We start from the raw sequence: 20,592 nt of genomic DNA, 5'->3' as shown, positions 1-20,592 counted from the left end.
ATGTAAGTTACATTTTTTTGATAGTTTCTCTTTTCTCTCATTTGGGAATGCATTTCTCACATTACTCCCACAACCAACCAAAACATTTCTTGCAACCATTTCAAATTATTTTTTCATCTTTATTTATATATTTGATCTTTATAATTCTATTTCTTTTAATCTACCATACTTCATTTTTTTTAAAAGAGAATCTTAATAGTTAAAAATAATCAATTATTACAGTTCAAATTACATTATAAACAAAAAAGTATAATTCATATATTTAAAATATTTTTAACTATGACTTTTATATATATATAAGTCATAGTAGAAATTGTGAATAGACAATTACAAATTTAAATAAATTATAATATCATCCTAAGATTATACTACCCATCACTTGACATAGGGTTGTTTTAGTTTAACAAAAGATTTCAAGTTAGAGTCCTAAATACTCAATTACATTACATATTAAGAGAGAAAGTTTATCATTCATAATGATCCCACAAGACTTAAACATAATTGTTTTTCATGTAGGAAACATGCTATCTATAAAAAAAAATAGCAAATTTGCCGATTATTAGGTAGGGGCAGGTCCGTTTTTCCCCCTAAACTCATTGGTAAATTTGTCCCTCAGCACATATGAAAATTGCATGTCAAATGATAAAGAAAACTCCACGATCATCCAAATAGTTGTACTAGACAAATTATTTTGTATTAAGCCACATGCTGCTCTTCAATTTAGAAGCTTCAATTATTCAATTACTGAACATTAGATAGTAAGGAATATTATCCATGACATGGAAGTTCTTTTGTATTTTTTTTTCTGCAAAGTTCTTTTGTAGATGATATGAAATTTGGTAGATATTTCTCTCGATGCAATCAATATAGGCACTCCGACCAGTCATTCGAAAGGCAGAAGATTAATTAACTTGGTGAAAGTCATGTTGGGACCATATATACAATTTGTAGTCAAATTCAAATATTACAGACACATACTTGAAAGAGTAGCTTTCTTGCGCTGATGTCGGTTGTAGTTTGCAACAATAACAATTCCTATCTCTCCTGCATGATATCAGGGACTGGAAGCAACGTGAAACCAAGAAATTTGACCCGACAATTTTATCCTTGGCTTGGCCCATTCATAACCAGTTCATATTGAGTGTAAATGTAGGTGTGAATACTGAATTGGCTTAAAAGTTGTTTGCTTCAAATTTTGAATGTCATTATGTCAAGAGTGTTTGTCATGCTTGACTTATATATATATAATAATAAGGACACCATGAATTGATGAGCATGGATTCAGAGTCTGAAGCCCAAATGACCGCCGAGGTGGCGTTAGACCACTGACCGGGGAGGATAATGTCATATTGATATTGAGATATGGATCAATCTATATATCAAAATGCTGAGAATAGAGTATAGACCAATTCAAAGTCAATTCCCAGTCTTTCCCAATACTAATTAAGAATTCCTTTTAATAAACTTCACGTGCATGGCACGCTGGCTATCTCAGCAAACTATAGTTAAGAGGTTTTAATTAATGAATTTCACTTGATACTCCTTCATGAATCATGATTCTATACAACGCTCTCTACTTATGTAAAACTATAAAAATATATACCATTTCTAACAACATACATCTTATTTGATTTTTCTTTTACAGTTATATAAATGAAGGGAAATTAAAGCAATGTAAAAAAATGATAAGTATTAAATTGTAATTTTCATAAATTATAGAGAGTGTTAGTGTAATTATTTTATCATAGTACTGACTGTTGATGTAATCAATGGTTGTAAAATGCACTTTAAAGGTGTCATTGCTTACATTTATTATAATATAAAAAGTACTGTAAGTATCGTCGAACTTTGAAAGTATAATTTTAGAATACATTAATTAATTGAATTATATTTTTGTTCAATATTTTGAAGCAGATTGTTCGGGTTTGATTTTTATTAATGCAGGCAAAGAGGAAGTATCTACACTTATAGAAACCATTTTAGCTCTTTTAATTATTTAATTTTCCACACCTTTTACTGAGTCTTATATCAAGACTAAAGTATTATTTTCTTTGGTCTTATAATTCAATGCACTTCAAAAAGTAATAACCTTCAAATTCCGCTACCTAGACGTATAGGTCCCCACAATAATTAACTAAGGCACAAAAACATACTTTTTTTAGTTTCAATCTTCACACGCACACGCTGTATATAAATATGCCATTCATCGTGCTTTAGACCATGCAATTCCTAATTAGTATACTATCCAAATTAGCAGCTACAAAAATGAAGGGTTACTCTCTTGCAGTGGCATTTAACGCAATCTTTCTCGTCATCTTCTTACTCTTATTACTCTCATACTCCAACAATGTAGAGAGCACGAGAACTCTCAAAGATCAGTCTTCTTCTCCTGCCTTCATAGGCTTAATAATCAATCGGGCTTATTCTGGACCTAGTCACAGAGGAGCCGGTCATTGAACAAAGTCTTTAACGTTGTCTTCTATTATTTTCCTTTGCTTTTTCTACATTCTAGTGTGTTACTGTAGTGTTTTCAGGATTTGAAGGCTTCCAAGTGTATAATTAATAAAGAACTTTTCTTTCTTTGTTTATCTTTGTCTGAATGAGTGAAATACGTTTTCGAGATGATATAACGCTATTCATGCACTAGATTTTTTTAGTTAAAAGAGTTCACAAATATGCATGCTCAAGTAGATGGTTATAGATTTTATCTATTTAATATAATTTGTGATAATTATATGTAGATAATTGTTCTCTTTTTTTTTTTTGTAGTCGATACATTTATCTCGGAAAAATAATGATCAAGAGTAAAATAATTGTTTTTTTTTTTTCAAAGAAGAAAACTTGTGAGAAAGATTAAAAAACCACTTCCTCTTGAAAACTCAAGAATTGAAAGAAATGAGAAGCAAGTTTTCAAAGTAGCATATGAGATGAATTTGAGAATGGATGGCGTGAATTGGAGAACCAATTGCTATGGTAATAAAGAAAAGTTCAAATAAGCTGCAGACAATTTAGTCCAGCACTTGTTTCAAGCTTGGATAACAGCAAATAGATAGTTCACAAATGCACAACGAACATGGCATATTGGATACATCATACGTAACGTATTGACGATGAAGACCAAAAGCGACTATGGCAGGTGGAGCCGTAGATCAAGACTGTTATGTCTTTGTAAATTGTAATCGTTACTATCTAAGCATCGATGTTGGTACTTGGTAATAAGCAGGTAGCAAAGTGGTTGATCCAAATGAATAAGTTCACAGGAAATGATCGAGGAATAGTTTTAAGAGAATGTTAACGTTGTCTAACACTTATTGAGAATTATAAAATATTGCGAGTTAATTTAATGATTTTTTACTTATAATTTTTAATTAATAATAAATTGTGTTAGAAAATGTAACAAAAAAAGGTGCGTGTTATAAAAAATATGTTGTTAACACAAGTTCTAATTATAGATTATTTTGTTTATTTTAATATTTTCTGCCTTGTTAATAAGAAGTTGCAACGAACAAGCATACAAACAAAAGGAATGAAATGGAATAGAGTGAGCTAACAGGTTAGTTAAACATAAGTTGAGTTTGCTTTCTTTTTTTGTGAATTAGACAAAATGTAACCCAACTAGACTCGTCCTAAATTGGGGGGTAAGTGAGTTGACTTGCATTATTAATTTTTAGGAAAATAGTTGAAGAAAAAAAAACTTAAAAATATACAATTAAGTTTAGTATTTTAAAGACAAATAACTAAATCTAATATATGTAAGTCCAAATTCAAATCTAAGATTTGTGGATTGAGTGAAAAAATGATGAGGTTTCTTAAAGTCGTGAAAAATAACGTGACATTATAGTAACTGAGATATTATAAAATTTGTGTTTCACAATTCACTTGAGTTCGTCTATTGAAAATAGTCATAAGTCATAACACCTCTACAGTAGAATTACACAAGTAAGGTGAAAACGGGATAGAATAAATCAAGGTACATTAAGGTCACTGTACTGGGCCTCCTAAAGTCTATCCAACCCATTGAAGAAATTGGTAGAGGAACCCTTTTACCCAATTCTTAATTTGTTATTGGATTAATGGGGTGAAGCAGACTGTCTAAAAAAAAAAAAGATTTTGCATCTACGATGTAGATGTAAGTTGGAGGTTTTTTGACTTCTTCAAAACTTAAGAGATATTTAAAAAAATCAGATAAAATAAATTACAATAGTGTTAATAATTTGTTGTTTATATGTAAACATAACCTCTTTATATATTTATGAAATTAATTACTGATCATTTTGAAAACTCTTGCGTTTTTTTTTTGTCACTGCTATATTGAACACTAAGGACTCGTTTACTTAGTGTTTTTATTGTTTTTTTGTTTGTTTTACTTTTAATTACAAACTTGTCACATTATTTTAATATGTTTCCTATTTTTAAAGATTTATATAGGAAACAAAGAAAAAAAAACAACATTTTCTGTATTTCCAGTACAAATATTTAAAAATAAGAAATAAATTGAAAATAAACAAACAATTTTGTAATTAAAAAATGAAAATAAAAAATAAAAACACTATGCATAGCTAATGGGCATTTATTTATTTAAGAATGAACTAAAGTCTGGTAGAAAGCAACGAAGCCTAACTGCTATTAGCTCAAAGGAAAGGCTTTTTCTTTGCTGATTAGTGATTAGTGACTAGTAACGCAACAAAGTAAAAAAAATCAAGTGCCCCCCTCCATTTTCAACCCACATCGATCGTGTAATCTCTTGTACGTTTTTCTCCGTCAATTCCATTCGTTCTCGTTCCTTGTCGACCTAATGCTCGCCGATGCACTAAGTAGTGGGATAGATTTACAAAAGTTATATTTGAGTCATTATTTACGAATTTTTTACACCAATAATATAAATAAATTATATATTTATCCAAATGATACAAGTTAACCATTATTTACATCAATCATATAAATTAATGTTCACATGTGAGAAATAATTTCCTCCGAACCAATTTCTCACCTCTTTTTTTTTTTCTTTTTTCAATTTTATGTTATACGATATCACGTGTTATTTTTTTATTTAGCGTCGATCAAAATATATGTTTAATGACTAAATTAATAAATATATTTTTACTCAATTTAGAGTTAGTTAAACCAACGCTTAACCTTTTACCGCATAGTTGTATTTCCTTGAAAACTTTGTAATTATAATATACTGTTAATTTTTTTATTTATATTTTATAATCCTAACAAAAAAATAAAATAAAAATTAACAAAATACATATGAATGAAAAAAGTAATTATGTTTCTAAAAGTATTTTTCCAATAAAATAAGTAATTTTTTATTTTTTTTATAATCTAATATAGGTGTACATTATTACTTTGATATCAAACATTCTCTGACATGCTTGAAAATCTAATCATTAAACATGTATTTAATATTAATTTGATCGATATTAAATAAAAAAAATAAAAGAGAGGTGAAAAATCAATTTGAGAAGAACAGATTTTTTACCTATGAATAATAATTTGTATCATGGATATAAATAATAATTGGTTTGTATCATTTGTATAAACATATATTTTATTTATATTATTGGGGTAAAAATTCCATTATTTACTTCAAAACTATTGAAAATGAGTTAAATATCTTTATTATTGAAACTATTGAAAATGAGTTAAATGTGTAAAAAATTAACCATGAAAGAATTACATGAAGAAATTTTAATATGAAAAACTTCTTCAATGTGAGTGATGAAAAATCATGAAAAGGACCTAATCTAAAAAAATATCTTTATTATTGAAACTTGAAAGTATGATTACAATATTGATATGAAGTAATTTCTTATCTTTTTTGGATTATGATATTTACTTCCTAATAAAATTTATTTTATACTCAAAGATCAATTCCTGAACCTTAAATCACTTAATTAAGAAATATAAGTTATTATTACTTATATTAATTGTTGTTGTTAGTGTCTAATTAAAATATTTATTTCTTTTTTCTTACAATATCTATTTTCTATATGATATCTCACTCTTTATTTAGAGGCTTATCTTTGCATTCTTAAAATTTGAACTCTTTCTTTTTTGGTACATTTTGAACTTTTTTATTTACACATTAATGAGTTTTTTATGTATTGAGAATTACACTCACACCAACTCACATGTTAATTGAGGTTTTTTTTCTCTGAAATAAAAATCACACTTAATGAATGGTTTGTAAATATCAGGACAAAATGCTAGACACTAAGGGACACGCAGTCACATTTGGTTTTAGTAAAAGTTGATTCACACCTAAAATACAACTTTCAGAAATGGATACTTTGGATGTGGTCTTCCATGTAATTACAAATAAATTTCAACGTTACCTTAATATTAAAGTTCTGATATAACAAATTAAAAAAATCTTTTTTAACAAAATATTTTCCTCTTTGACCAAAATATCTACTATAATTTCCAAACCAAAAAAAAGGGTACAAAATTATATTTCATTTTTTTAAAATTTCAACTTAAGACTTTATACATATTATTTCAACCTCCCATCACTATTTAGAATTAGGCAAACCCTAATGGGTTTATAGTTTTGTACACATGAAAAATCTAAACTTTTAATAAACATATGTATCTATTGTATTTTATTTCTAAGTCGTCCCCAGTCTCTTTAACATTTTTCACTAGGACACCACTTGTCTTAAAAAGATTGAATAAAGATATTAATGATGGAATGAAGAACCACTTGCTTGCCATTGTTTTGGTTTCTTATATATATAAAGCAAGCAAGCACCCAAACGAACCATGCACAAACTGATTCACCAAAAGGCTGAAAACGCAACCATCCATGATCATGCACGCCCTTTGTTTCTTATTATTCCTAGCTACAACACAGGCATATAAGTTCACTGTAACAAACAATGCACTGACAACCCCCGGTGGTGTGACATTCCGTGACAAAATAGGATCAACATACGCTGCCTTGCGAACACTCAGTGACAGAAAAAACATGCAGAAGGTGAGCTTATTCGTGGATGACATGGACGGGGTTGCATACACTAGCAACAACGAGATTCACGTGAGTGCAAGATATGTTAATTAATAAGCGAGTATATATATCGCAATGTCTTTCAATGACAATATTGTATCAGGCTATCAGCTCTTGATGGCCTGCTATTACAAGTTATGGTGGAATGGAGAGTTTTATTTAAATTAAAACAATTCTGACTATTGAACTATAAGCGTGACAAAATAAGAAAACGATTTTACAGATAATGTTTAGAGCAATACCACTATACAAGAAATGTGTTACGAATGGGTGATGGGTCACCGGTCATGCTCCGTCAGACACTAGAAAAATCCTCTTATTTTTTTTAAAAATTAATTATTTTTTTTATTTTATTAATTAAATTTAATTTGATTCCTCTATTAATTCTTTTTATAAAAGTTTAATCATATCCTTTATTTTTTAAAACTCGTTTAATTTGGTCCCTTTGTCTTTCCACCAGCTTCCAACATTTCCCAAAAATGGAACCAAATTTAATTTTAAATGTGATCAAAAGTGTATGTATTTTTTAAAAAAATAAAAGATTTAATTGAAACCTATTTAAAAAAAATAGACTAAATTGAACTTAATAAATAAATTAAGGAATCAAATTAAACCTTTTAAAAATAAAAAGATTAAATTAAACCTAAAAAGTAAATTAAAAATAATATCAATTAAACTTCTTTACATAACATATAATTGATCAGTGTTATTATTACTTTATTATAATTTATGTATTAGATAGCCCAAAACTTTTCACTAAAGAGTCATCTTGAAAAATCCAGTTCATGCATCCAAAAATCACATTTTGCATTCTTAGCAATTCGTTATGGTAAAACAAAATTAAATTTGCACTATTTATTTCAGTTTACTTTCTATTTTTTTTAATCTTATTCTGGTATTATTTATGAAAAAAAGGTTAAAATTTTAATTTTTTACATTCTAAAATTTAAAAATTTCGAGTAATAAACTTTTAGGTACTAAAAACTTATTTTTTGTGTGACTAATTAATGTAAAATTGTTCCGGCTTAATTAAAAATTTTATATTCTAATCCTGAACATACAGATACCAATTCAAGGACCCATTTTAAGTGTGAAGTGATACCTAATAAGGTTGGTTCCACTCTTTGCTTCTTTGTCATTTCTAGAAAGACTTGACCATAGACACTCCAATTGTCTGAAAATTCAAAATTGAGTTGCCAATTACCAAAACAACCAAGCATTCAATGTATAAAAATATTAATGGCGGTGGAAACTTGGAAGGAAGTGATCTTATCCGTTTTCTATATAAAGCAAGCACCGAACGGACCCAATCCTTGTGCAGTGGTGATCAACCATAAACTTATTCACCAAAGAGAAACCAAAAGGCTCAAAACACAACCATGATCAATCATGCTCTTTGTTTCTTAGTATTCCTATCTGCACTCCATGCAACACATGGAGTTGAATACACTGTCACTAACAACGCACTCTCAACTCCTGGCGGCGTGGCTTTCCGTGACAAAATAGGGGCTGAATACGCCAAGCGAACACTTGACTCGGCCACCCAATTCATATGGAGGATCTTTCAGCAAAACAACCCTTCTGACAGAAAAAATGTGCAGAAGGTAAGCTTATTCGTTGATGACATGGATGGTGTTGCATATACTAGCAACAATCAAATCCATCTCAGTGCAAGATACGTTGGAAACAATAAAGGGGACGTGAAAACAGAGATAACAGGTGTGCTGTACCATGAAATGGTGCACGTTTGGCAGTGGAGTGGGAATGGTCGTGCTCCTGGTGGATTAATTGAAGGTATTGCGGACTATGTTAGGCTGAAGGCAAACTATGCACCTAGTCACTGGGTGAAAGCAGGGCAAGGACAGAAATGGGACCAGGGTTATGATGTTACTGCACGCTTTTTGGACTATTGTGATAGTCTCAAAAGTGGGTTTGTGGCACAACTTAACAAGTTGATGAGAACTGGTTATAGTGATCAATACTTCGTTCAGTTACTGGGAAAACCGGTTGATCAGCTCTGGCGAGACTACAAGGCCAAGTATGGCAATATTGCCTAATAACCTAAGAGCTTTTTCATTTAAAGAATAAGCGAGTATATCGCAATGTTTTTCAATAAGATTGTATCAGCTCTAAGATTCTGCTATTACAAGTTTTGGTGTTTTATTTAAAATAAAAATATTCTGAGTTTTTAACCATAAGCATGACAAAATTAGAAAAACAAACGGATAAAAGGAAAAACATTGTTTTAGAGGATATGAGCTATTTACATGTTTAAAGGTATTGTTACTTGAGGATTACGTTACTCCAAAAATAATTTTTAATAGAGTTAACTCAATAACACTTTGTACATGATTCAACCATTGGATATTTTGATATATGCTAAGATCGTTTCATCATTAGATTTAGTAAAGTTTCTGACCACCACAAAGTGAATAGATAGTCTTAGTAATTTTTAACTGCTAAAAGGTTTATATGTTTATAATTATTTAATATCAAAACTGTTACTATTTACCAAAAACTGCTGTGTTGATTTCAGAACACAAACAATTGTCTGCATATTTTTTGGTAATTTTGTTTACATCAGAATTTTATGTTTTCTTTCTTAATTACTTATTATTCAAATTAACCCTTGAATTAAACATTTTTATTTTTAAAGAATATCACTACTCAAGCGCTACTTTTCTTTAACTAAGATGAACAGAATTTCCATCAATTCCTACTGCACCCACCTAGTTGTCATTTTATAGCATTAACACCTAAAATTATCCAAACAATTAAGTATATAAAGTCAGTATTTTCCCCATGGTCTAAAAGAGCATAATATAGAAATATTTTCCAAAGAAACATGACATTGCGTTTGAGAGCAAAGATAATGACATTTATATGAAAGGGTGTGTCAAGAGTTTTACCTAACTATATCAAATAATTGTATGTGGAAGTTTTTTTATTTTTGGAGTTTTACCTAAAATAATCATGTCCGCGGTTCCATAAGTAAGAATGTTTGTAAGAAGTGATAAGTACAGACCATTTTTCTTTTTCTAGCTGGTATTAGGTAGAAGATAAATTATTTTTTTCCGATAATAATAGGTTGGAAAACTTACTTTTTCATTTTAGTATGCATTTGAAAAAAATAGCATTCCTAAGAAATAATGTTTTCTGAAAAAAAAAATTAATTAGTTTTTCAGGAAAACTCTTCAATGACAAAAGGTGAAAATTTTTATTTTTTTAGTTTAATTTTTTTATTATGGTAAAATTATTTTGTTATATTTTATTAAATTATATAATATGATAAATAATTAAAATAATGAATAAAAATATATATAATTTTTTAATTTCGAAAATTTTATATAAATTTTTTAATAAGCATTCAAATAAATTTTATTCATTTTTAGAAAATATAATTTGGAAGATTCATGATCTCTTGAAAATATTTCTGTTCTAGCAAACATCCCTTAACGAGTCATATTAAAATTGGATGCTTGTGTTTGTCGGTTCCGTGCTTTGGAGGTAGAAAGTGGATACAGTGATGGAAGATTGTCGCCAGCCGCGGCTAGATGAGCGTCTAGAGACATATGGTATGATATATATAAACATATAATACTTGATCTAATTTTTTTTTTGGAAAAATATAAATAAATTATATTAAACTTAACGGGATATATCCTGTAATTAGAGAAAAGTAAAGTCTCTCTAATATAAGAAAATTTAGATCAAAATATTATAATAAATATAACAGGTACGTTTATTTATAATTGACCTGATTTTTATCCCATTGACGAGAGATATATAGCCAGATGGAAACAACATTGGGCTTCGGCCTAACTTGAATAGTCAAGCAGAATAAAATGCAGGTTGATCATATCTATTTAGGTTTGATTTTGACTATTTACGAAAACAATAAAATGAAAGTTGGCTAGCTAGTCTATTCTGCCGCGCGCCAAATGCCTTACTTCTCACGTTTCATGACTCAATACCCTAAACTCCAAAATAGCGCACTTAATATGATACATACACTTTCCAAATGGCATGTAAAATTGCCAAATCAACCATCTTTATGATATTAGATTTGACCAGCATTTCATGAATCATTTGATTGTGTTTTTGTTTTTTAGTTTTTAAAAATTATTTTTATAAAATATTTTTTAAAGTTGAAAAAGAAATATTCATTTTCAAAATAGTTGTCAGATACTATTCCTTTTAAATGATTTTTTTTATGTTTTCTCGTTTTCAAAATATAAAAAGATATTTTTCAAGAATTGAAAAAAAAAACAAGCATAAGTGGTGTTTCTTTTTTGTTATAGTGCACAAATTTTCTTTTTTACTAGTTAGATAAAATAAAATAAAATAATAGAAAAATTATTTTTATATAAAACAGTTACATATCCTTCCACTATATTTTTTTCTACTATTTCTTACACAAATTTTGAAAAACAAAAATAAATTCATATTTTGTAATTAACATAAACAAAAATAAATAAGTAAAAAATACTTTTGTTTTCAAAATAAACATTTTTTTAATACGTTGTTCTGATATTTATCTGTTGGACATAAATGGCATGTGTGTGTACGTGTTTTTTGTCTCTCTTGCTGATGTTTTCCCGTAGTATTTCGTTCATACTCAATAGCAATCCTCATTTCCCATTTATATTGGCAAGACTTTTCTCCCTAAAAAAATTGGACTAGTTCATACAATACCAATTACCTGGAAGATTCAAAATGTCGTTACGTTAATGGCGTGGAGTGACCACTAGCTTGCTCTTTTTATTATATAAAGCACCCTACACTTTACTTTTACAACAAGCAACCAAACACTTGCTCTATAAGAGAAACCAAAAGCAACCATGGCAATGCGTTCCCTTTGCTTCTTAGTGTTTCTAGCTGCAGCAATGCAAGGAACACTTGCAGTTGATTACACTGTCACCAACAACGCCCTCTCAACCTCTGGTGGCGTGCGTTTCCGTGATGCAATAGGGGACGATTATGCAAAACAAACGCTCGACTCAGCCACCCAATTCATATGGGGGGTGCTCCAGCAAAACGCTCCTGCTGATAGAAAAGATGTGCAAAAAGTAAACCTGTTCGTGGATGACATGGATGGCGTTGCATATACCAGCAACGATGAGATTCATTTGAGTGCAAGATATGTCAATGACTATAGTGGGGACCTGAAAACAGAGATCACAGGGGTGTTGTACCATGAAATGGTCCACGTTTGGCAATGGAATGGGAATGGCCAAACTCCTAGTGGATTAATTGAAGGTATTGCAGACTATGTTAGGCTGAAGGCAAATTATGCACCTAGTCACTGGGTGAAAGCAGGGCAAGGAGAGAAATGGGACCAGGGTTATGATGTTACTGCTCATTTTCTTGACTATTGTGATTCTCTCAAAAGTGGGTTTGTGGCACAATTGAACCAGCAGATGAGGGATGGTTACAGTGATCAACTCTTTGTTCAGCTACTGGGGAAGACAGTTGATCAGCTTTGGCAAGACTACAAGGCTAAGTATGGCACTAGTTAAGAGGCTATGAGAGCTTTGTACGATATTTTTAAAAATAAGCGAGAATGTCGCAATCTATTTGTAGATTAATTTGTATTAAGTCTATGTGTATTCAGCAGAATGGATGTTGTACCTAACTCTGATCTGTAAGCCGTGTGTGTGTGCCAATAATTGAAAATGATGATTATTCTACTGATGGACAAGTTAAATAAAGAGACGTTTAGAGGATATAAATCATTATCAGCTATTCTATATTTTTGCTGTTGATGTTTTATTAGCACATATAGAAAATAAAAAGGTAATATACTCTGTCTTATCCCAGATTGATTTTCTAATATGGAAAAGACTTTGCCAAATCTATTTTGCTCTTTTTTTACTAATTGTTTCTTCTTTTCAATAGATTATGTTAATAGACATTATTTATTTACTTTCAAATCTTTTATAATAATTTTATTTATACATTTTTTTTGTTTCTTTCCGCCTTTAATAATTAAATTATTTTCATCAAATGTCATTGGTTCAAGTAAAAGTTGACTTGAACTCTTAAATAGAATTTCAAGTTCAAATTATGTAGGTAAAAATTTATAATTGAAATAAGAGATTTTTTAAAAATGATCAACTAAATTTTTCTATAAAGATAACGAAAATCATTTTGTACCAACAACTTAATGACATAAAAGCTATTTTAAATTAAATTCACAAGTTCTATTTAGACTTTTATAAATATTAATTCTCTCAATATATATTTTTCATGTATGTTCAGACCACTTAAATTGAGTTTTTAACACATTTTTATTTTTTCATAAATGTTATCTCAGCCTTTTTTTATTATTTGTTAAATATTTTATAAGTCATCAATATTTTTTTTTGCAAAAATAAAATTTTAGTCTCTAGTCTATATTTTAGGTCTTAGTTTAATTTTTTATGTTTTATTTGGAAGGAAGGATGAAAATAGAGAGAATAAAAATAAAAGAAAGATATTTGAATTAAAGTAAAATGTAGAAGATGTGAAACCCACACTATTTCTCCTTTATTTCTCTCTCCTTCCCCTCTATTTTTCCCTACCAAACAAAACATTAAGTTTAAACAAATTTAAGCATTAATGAAGTCATTTTTTATTGACATAACAAACCATAATTTTTTTGCACGCATAGTTAGATAAAAAAAAATGATAGAGACATTATTCTGATAAACACTTTTATCCTTCTATAAAGAATTATATAATTTGTCTTATACTAAGAAAATGTATAATGAGTAAATGATAAATTAGATAGTTTATAAAAATGGTCTTCACTTTTTTAACAATTAACAAATTTTTCATCTTGTGGAGAGAAAAATTGTATGGGAAAAAATTATTATTTTTTTACTATTTCTTATATAGATTTTTAAAAATAAAAATGTAATAATGTCTTTATAATGAAACATAAAAAAAAAAATCAGTTTTTCATTACTTTTGATCTTAATATGTCTTTTCTTCGGGATCCATTAATACGAAACTTCCTCCTACCATATTGCAAGACTCTTTGCATTGCGAAAGCAAAAAATAATTGCGTAGAACATGTTGACCTCTACCGGCGAGAAACTATTAAGTGCATTGGTATGGGATTACGGTAATAGTTGCGATTAATTTCTACGTGACATATGATAAAATTAAAGTGTTATTTGAAAATAAAAAAATTAAGTGTCACTATTTTTTTTAAAAATTGAAAAATTCAAATACCAGCTTGGGTGGAAGTAGGTTCGCATATATCATAAGCAAAATCTCATGTAAATAAAAAAATATTAAAAAGAAACTTAGTAAAAAGAATCAATCTATTTTTTGAAGGAGAAAAATATCAATCGATCATTCTTGTTTTCTGATAAGACTAGTAGTCAACAACCAATAGATATTTAGCATCAATTATAGCATTCCAAAAGACTAGAACTGTAGACATTTAATGTCTAAAACTACCTAATGATTTTTCGTGACCGACATTTCTCAGAAGAAAATTGGACTAGGTCATAAGATATGGCTCCCCAATTACCTGGAAGTTTCAAAATGAGGTTACGGAAACGACCACCAGCTAGATTTGACTTTTTGTTATATATAAAGCACCCAACCGAACACTATACTTTTGCAGTGACCAGCCAAATCTTGATTCTCGAAAAGCAACATGATGATGCATGTGGTTTGCTTCTCAGTGTTTTCTGGACTATTGTGATGGTCTCAAAAATGGGTTTGTGGCACAATTGAACAAGCAGATGAGGACTGGTTATAGTGATCAACTCTTTGTTCAGCTACTGGGGAAGACAGTTGATCAACTTTGGCAAACTACAAGGCTAACTATGGAAATATACCCTAAGTAAATGGTTAAGTCCTTGGTAATTTTAAAATAAGCGACTATGTCGCAATCTCTATGAGTTGCAACAAGAATGTCGTAATTTTACTTTGCCATGTTTTTACTAATTAAACAATGTTTTTTTTATGACGCAGAATTTCAATCTGTTTTTACCGCCAATATCCCCAAACATATATTTTTACTATTGACGGAATTCTTAATTACAATTAATAATCAATTTCTTTGTGCATATTTTTTAATTGATGACATTAAATTCATTTAATGGTTTATAAATAAGTTTCCCTTTAACATATCTTTTTTATTAAAATGATATAGAATGTGACCCTGTGCAGATGAATTTTGCAATGCAATTGAGTTTACAAATCTCTGACGTTATTATATCATTTTAAATCTACCTATTTTATTTTTCATGACAGAATTTACCAATTTTATAAAGAATTTAAAATGATTTTTTTTATTAAAATGTATTACTAACATATTTAGATATGATTTTTAATTTCTAGCTAGTCTAAGTTTACAGTAATTTTTATGGAGTTTGATTTCTACATACTGTGTTACACAAAAAAATATTTATACAGTCAATATAAAAATTATTCAAAAATCACGGTGGATATAATTTTTAAGATGGTCCACACAGAGATGTTTGTAAGAGAAATGTTATCAGGATGGATATTAATTAAAAAGTAATAAAAACTGTTGCTAGAGCAACTCCCAGATAGAAGAAACAGAGATATATAAATATAATTTGTCATCATAATGTTGACAGGAAAACTGTTATCTATTGGTACGTACACACAGCCAAAATGTTGGGAAGCACGATACGTTACGGAGGTATGGAACTGTTGATATAGCAAAACCTTGTTATAGCTAGTATTGCCGAATTGCTGAAATAATTTCAGCAATGCCTTCAAATTTTCTTCTTTCTTTGAGAAGCATCTTAGCTAAATCAAGTGCCCGCCGTTCACAACTAGCCCGTTTAGCAGCATCAGCAATGGATTCGAAATCCTCAACATGTGCCACACCAACAATTCTCCTGCCAATCAAATAAGTATGATGCAAGTGTTAGCCATTCCACCCAAAATAAGGATTTTCATGTTCTTTTGTGAAGATGGTAACACTAATCAGCTCATGAAATTTTAACTCATTTTGCTCAACTTTAGGCTATGTTTGGATAAAAAGTTTGAAAAGTACTTTTATGAATTTCAATGCACAATTTTGAATTCTAATACACAAGATGGAGAAGGAAATTTTGTTTTTAGTTTGGAAAAAAAAATACTTTTGAACCCTCTACTGGAATCCTAACATATACTTCCTCTTTTCTTAATTATAAAATTCTTTTTAGAAATTTGTTTATCCTTTTTTATAAGATTATTTTCTAATTTCTAGATATATTAATTATTTTTTTCCTACATACTCTTGCTTAATTATTCTCTTTTCAAATATTAATGAAAAATAATTAAGTAGATAAAAAGAAAAAAAGTTAAATGATATTACAATTAATTGACAGATTTAATATAATTAACTAAATTAATTACTTTTCTTAAGGGACGTGAATTAGTTGAAAATGTCTTATAATTAGAGACGGAGGGAATACAAAAACCATAAAACAAAGCTAGTCTGGACTTTACATCTACTGGTGTGTTAAGCATTATAATGTTGACCATATAGCCTAGTGAGTGTAACATCAGAACATAAGATGCACAATGGTCCAATGAATGATTAATGATGGATATCTTCCACCACGAAGAAATAATATGGGTTAAGGAGAGAGTATGGCTAGGTAGGGGCAGCCTCAACCAAACAGTTACCTGAGACGACTCTTGACATGTACCGCACAGGCATTCTAACATTCTCATGCAAAAAAGCTTGTTTTAAAAATAATTTTACGAGGAAAAAAAAATCAATCAAACATTTAAAGGGCAAACGATTAGAGGTACTCATAATACGACAATACATGCAGATGTGATCAAATGGAATTAAATCTACAGGCACCACTGCCCCTATATATATTTGTACATATACAGAAAAATTGCACTAATAATCCATGTCAAATATCCAATTAGTTCCTACTGAAAAATAATGTACCATACTTTATATGAAACCTTCTGACATTAGTCACAAAAAAAGATCAACAAAAATTTTTTATGAAGGCAAATAATGTCCAAATGTATATACTTGTATACCGATTCTTTGAAAAGAAGTGTGCAACTGAGATATTGAAATGGAACCGAGCGATGAAAACACAGAAGATACAAATACAAGGTCTAAATATGAAAAATAACTCAAATATACAAATCAACAAAATTCTAGAGTTATTTAATAATATTATAATAATGAATAGTTAGAAAAAAGTGAAAAACAATATGTAAATTTAATGCTTAAAAACTCTTGCTTAAAGATTTTGTTTATTGCTAAACAAACTGGCAATAGAACTGTAAGAGACAAACTACCCCCACAATCTTAAGCTATCAGCTGGTGAAAGTTCATCAATGGTTTTATATATAACATCCCTTCTCAAGCAAGAGCCTTTCTGTGTGAAGAATGAATAATGCATATGCTCAATTTTAACTGGTACTGAAATTCAATTTTTTTATGGATGCAATTGGTTAGAAAGGGTAAACCATATCAATGCTTAAACAGCAACTGAGCCTTTTTCACTAAATGGGGTCGACTACATAGATCAAAAGAATGACCATCTCAAAAGTTGAAGTTATTAATTATAAGATCAAGAATGGTTATATAGCTAACATAAACAAGAAATCCCAGGAATCATGAATGCACAAATTATATAGCATTATAGTAAAAATGATTATCTGCAATCTCACATAATCTTTTGTTACACGAGGGAAAAAATATTAGAGAAAAAGTCTCACCTAATCATTTTAGCAGCACCAAATCCAAGACTGTCGTGAAACAAATCTGTCATGTATTTCTTCTGTACAAGCAGTTGAACCTCAGGATTGTTATAGATTGCTGGAAGATATGCTTCACCAGCACCGTCTTTGTGCTCATCCCAAAGTGAAGTGAATTTTTTATAGAAAAGATTCCAACTGTCTTCAATCGTCTTAAGAATCCACTCCTTATAGGACTGCATAATGTAGAGTTTAGATAAGGAATAACACTTTTTTCCCCTACAATCAATGGTCTTCAGCAATTATTTAGGATTACAGTTTAAATGCCAAATCTCATTATTTCATGCATCCTGCAATGCAATGCAGTAACTCAAATGAAAGGAAAAGACCAATCATTGGCACCACACAGACAAAACAAGAGAACAATACAAGGTAATTCAAAACTACAAATAAACAAAGACAGCAAAAATTAGAAACATAATGCCATGATATCTATAAGGATATGTAGGACCACTTAATGAAATTGGCCTCTGCCATGAAACCAAACTACCAAAGTGAAATAAAAATTACAATATTAAAAAAAAAGCAAGAGAGTTTAAGTTGTAGCTAGATTATGGAGAATAACAAGAAATGTGACTAAATAACAACTATAGTATGCAAAGAAGAGGACAAGTAAGGACCACAGAAGACATGGAAAAAGGGGACCTACTTTTCGATCATTTGCTTGATCAGCATGCCCATCTTGAGCAAAGAAAGCCAAAATCAAGTTTCCCAAGAATGCTCCAATATCAAAACCCATTGGTCCATAAAATGCAAATTCTGGATCAATAACTTGAGTTGATTCACGAGTAACCATCACAGAACCAGTGTGTAGATCTCCATGTATTAGTGCCTGGGCCCTCTCAATGAACCTACAGGACCATAAATTCCTATAAAGAAAAAATCTAACAACGAAACTACAGCATATAATGGGTAAAAACAAAGAGAGCCACAATACTTGGATTTCAGCTCAGCAACTTCAAGCTTCAGCAGATTGTCTTCCCGAACAGCCTCAGCATCACGATCAAGATAGGGGGAAGTACAACGATTATATTGAGAAACTTTATAAGGGTCAGAGAAAACGACCTGTTCAGTGAGCCTGCATAACTCCACATTCCCACAAAATTCGGCAACTGCATGAAGCCAATATGAATTCAATTCAATCCCAAGGTAACCCCAATAGACAATTAAATGTGTAAGAACTTCCTTATAGTCACAACAAGAGAATATCAGTCAGAGCTAAATTACATAAACTTCACAATGATACACTTACAAAATAAAGGTCAACTTATTCACATGGTCCCTATAGTTATCCTCATTTTAAGTTTTAGTCTCCACATGAAAAAAGTGTAAGTTTTAGTTCCTACATGTATATAAAAGTTTAGTTTTTATCCTTATCGCTAACACCAGAGAAAACATTTTAGTAGTTTAAAACCGCTACAAAGACTTTCTGCGAATGATGAACCGTCACAAAAAATTGTATAGATACTAAAACTGATAGTTTTCTTGTATAGGAACTAAACCTTAAATTGGGAAAAACTATAGAGACCAAAGTGAATAGTTTAACCTAAAATGAACTAAGAGAGACAAAACGAATTAAACTTCTAGCATATATACATCCTAACATGTTTAGAAATTCCCTCATCTAACTTGTCAATAAAGTGACAAGGGTAAGGTTATACCGTCCCGTTTGTGGTCAGCAGTGGAACGGAAAAGCAGAGACGTGAAGAAGAGTGTCTTCGCCATGAAATCAGCCATGTGTTCAGCCAAAAAAGGGTACTCAATCCCAGCAATCAACCCTTTTCTGAGGATTATATGTGGGGGCTCCAAGTAACGCATACCGATCAAAGACATGGTACGGTCAAAGTGATACACTTCAGGAACATGTTCGGGGATTAAACGACCCTCTTCTTTCAGTGCCAGCGACTCAAAATACGCTCTCTCCTTCGTCATAGGCCACGATTCCCCTATGCAACGAACGTACGGCAGAGCCTATACAAGAAAGAAACGAAATTGGCGATTGCCCGTGATTTTGTGGAACATAAAAAAAAAAAGTGTTTTTTTGGGTTTTGGCTGAATCGTGAAAGTGTTTGTTTGTTACCTGTTTGATGACAAAAGAACCTGCGGGGTTGGAAACAATGAAGACGAAGTTAAGATTGCCATCTCCGACTTCTTTGACTGATAAGTCGTCGAGGTTGTCGGCGAGTTTGGAGGAGAGGGCGGGGACGGACTTTATGTATTCGATGAGGGACGTGTCGTCGAGTGGTCGGAACTCCGAGAAAGACATGGTGGCCGGCGACAGTGGAGCAATGGTACTCTACTCTCCCAAGTTCCAAATGGATGGAATCTTTAGTGCGTTTTTCTATTCCATTTGGAGGAGAGACGCTAACAAATTCGTGAATTTTTTAACAGGATTTTGATTCTTCATGTCTAGTGTCATTTTTTATTCTTTTGAGAAAGATAACAGATTAAAATTATTGATGAGAAAAATGAAAAGAAAATAAATTGAAATCTATGTTTTGAATTAGTGTTAAATGTAAAAGTGTGAGTTTCAATAATTTTATTATTCATTTTTTGTGTGTTCACTATTTTTATCTTTCTCTTGTAGATGAACACATCCTTCGTGGAATTAAAAATATTATCATGTACACTCTTTATCATAATTTTTAATGAAAACTTTGTTTATTAATATTCTTAAAATACTTATTAAGAAGATTGTAATATAATATATATATATATATATATATATATATATACAATGAATTATAAATTTACTTTTATTTTTAGTAATGATCGAAATACTTCAATTTTATTTTCTTTGGAATAATAAAGTAATTTTGAAAAGTCAAATA

General features: G+C 30.1%; 3 protein-coding genes across 3 annotated transcripts; 2 read left to right on the top strand and 1 right to left on the bottom strand.

Moving 5' to 3' along the window:
* Positions 1-8,284: 8,284 nt before the first annotated feature.
* On the top strand, positions 8,285-9,272 carry LOC100499938 (BSP domain-containing protein). The gene has a single exon (NM_001251360.2). The coding sequence runs from the start codon at positions 8,392-8,394 to the stop codon at positions 9,067-9,069; it is 678 nt and encodes a 225-aa protein (NP_001238289.2). The 5' UTR covers positions 8,285-8,391; the 3' UTR covers positions 9,070-9,272.
* A 2,416-nt stretch (positions 9,273-11,688) lies between these two features.
* On the top strand, positions 11,689-12,862 carry LOC100306181 (BSP domain-containing protien). The gene has a single exon (NM_001248102.3). It carries the CDS (start codon positions 11,854-11,856, stop codon positions 12,529-12,531), a length of 678 nt encoding a protein of 225 aa, NP_001235031.1. The 5' UTR covers positions 11,689-11,853; the 3' UTR covers positions 12,532-12,862.
* A 2,577-nt stretch (positions 12,863-15,439) lies between these two features.
* LOC100807564 (methylthioribose kinase 1-like) lies at positions 15,440-20,374 on the bottom strand. The gene is made up of 6 exons (NM_001289298.2): positions 19,842-20,374; positions 19,423-19,732; positions 18,699-18,873; positions 18,411-18,612; positions 17,723-17,937; positions 15,440-15,882 (listed from the first exon to the last, which is right to left on the bottom strand). The coding sequence occupies exons 1-6, from the start codon at positions 20,025-20,027 to the stop codon at positions 15,717-15,719; spliced, it is 1,254 nt and encodes a 417-aa protein (NP_001276227.2). The 5' UTR covers positions 20,028-20,374; the 3' UTR covers positions 15,440-15,716.
* Between the last annotated feature and the right edge of the window lie 218 nt (positions 20,375-20,592).

This window comes from Glycine max, chromosome 20 (genome assembly GCF_000004515.6).
Source record: "Glycine max cultivar Williams 82 chromosome 20, Glycine_max_v4.0, whole genome shotgun sequence".
Taxonomy (NCBI): Eukaryota; Viridiplantae; Streptophyta; class Magnoliopsida; order Fabales; family Fabaceae; genus Glycine; species Glycine max.
The sequence above is the reverse complement of the archived record's forward strand: the minus strand, read 5'-3'. Positions and strand labels throughout refer to the sequence as shown.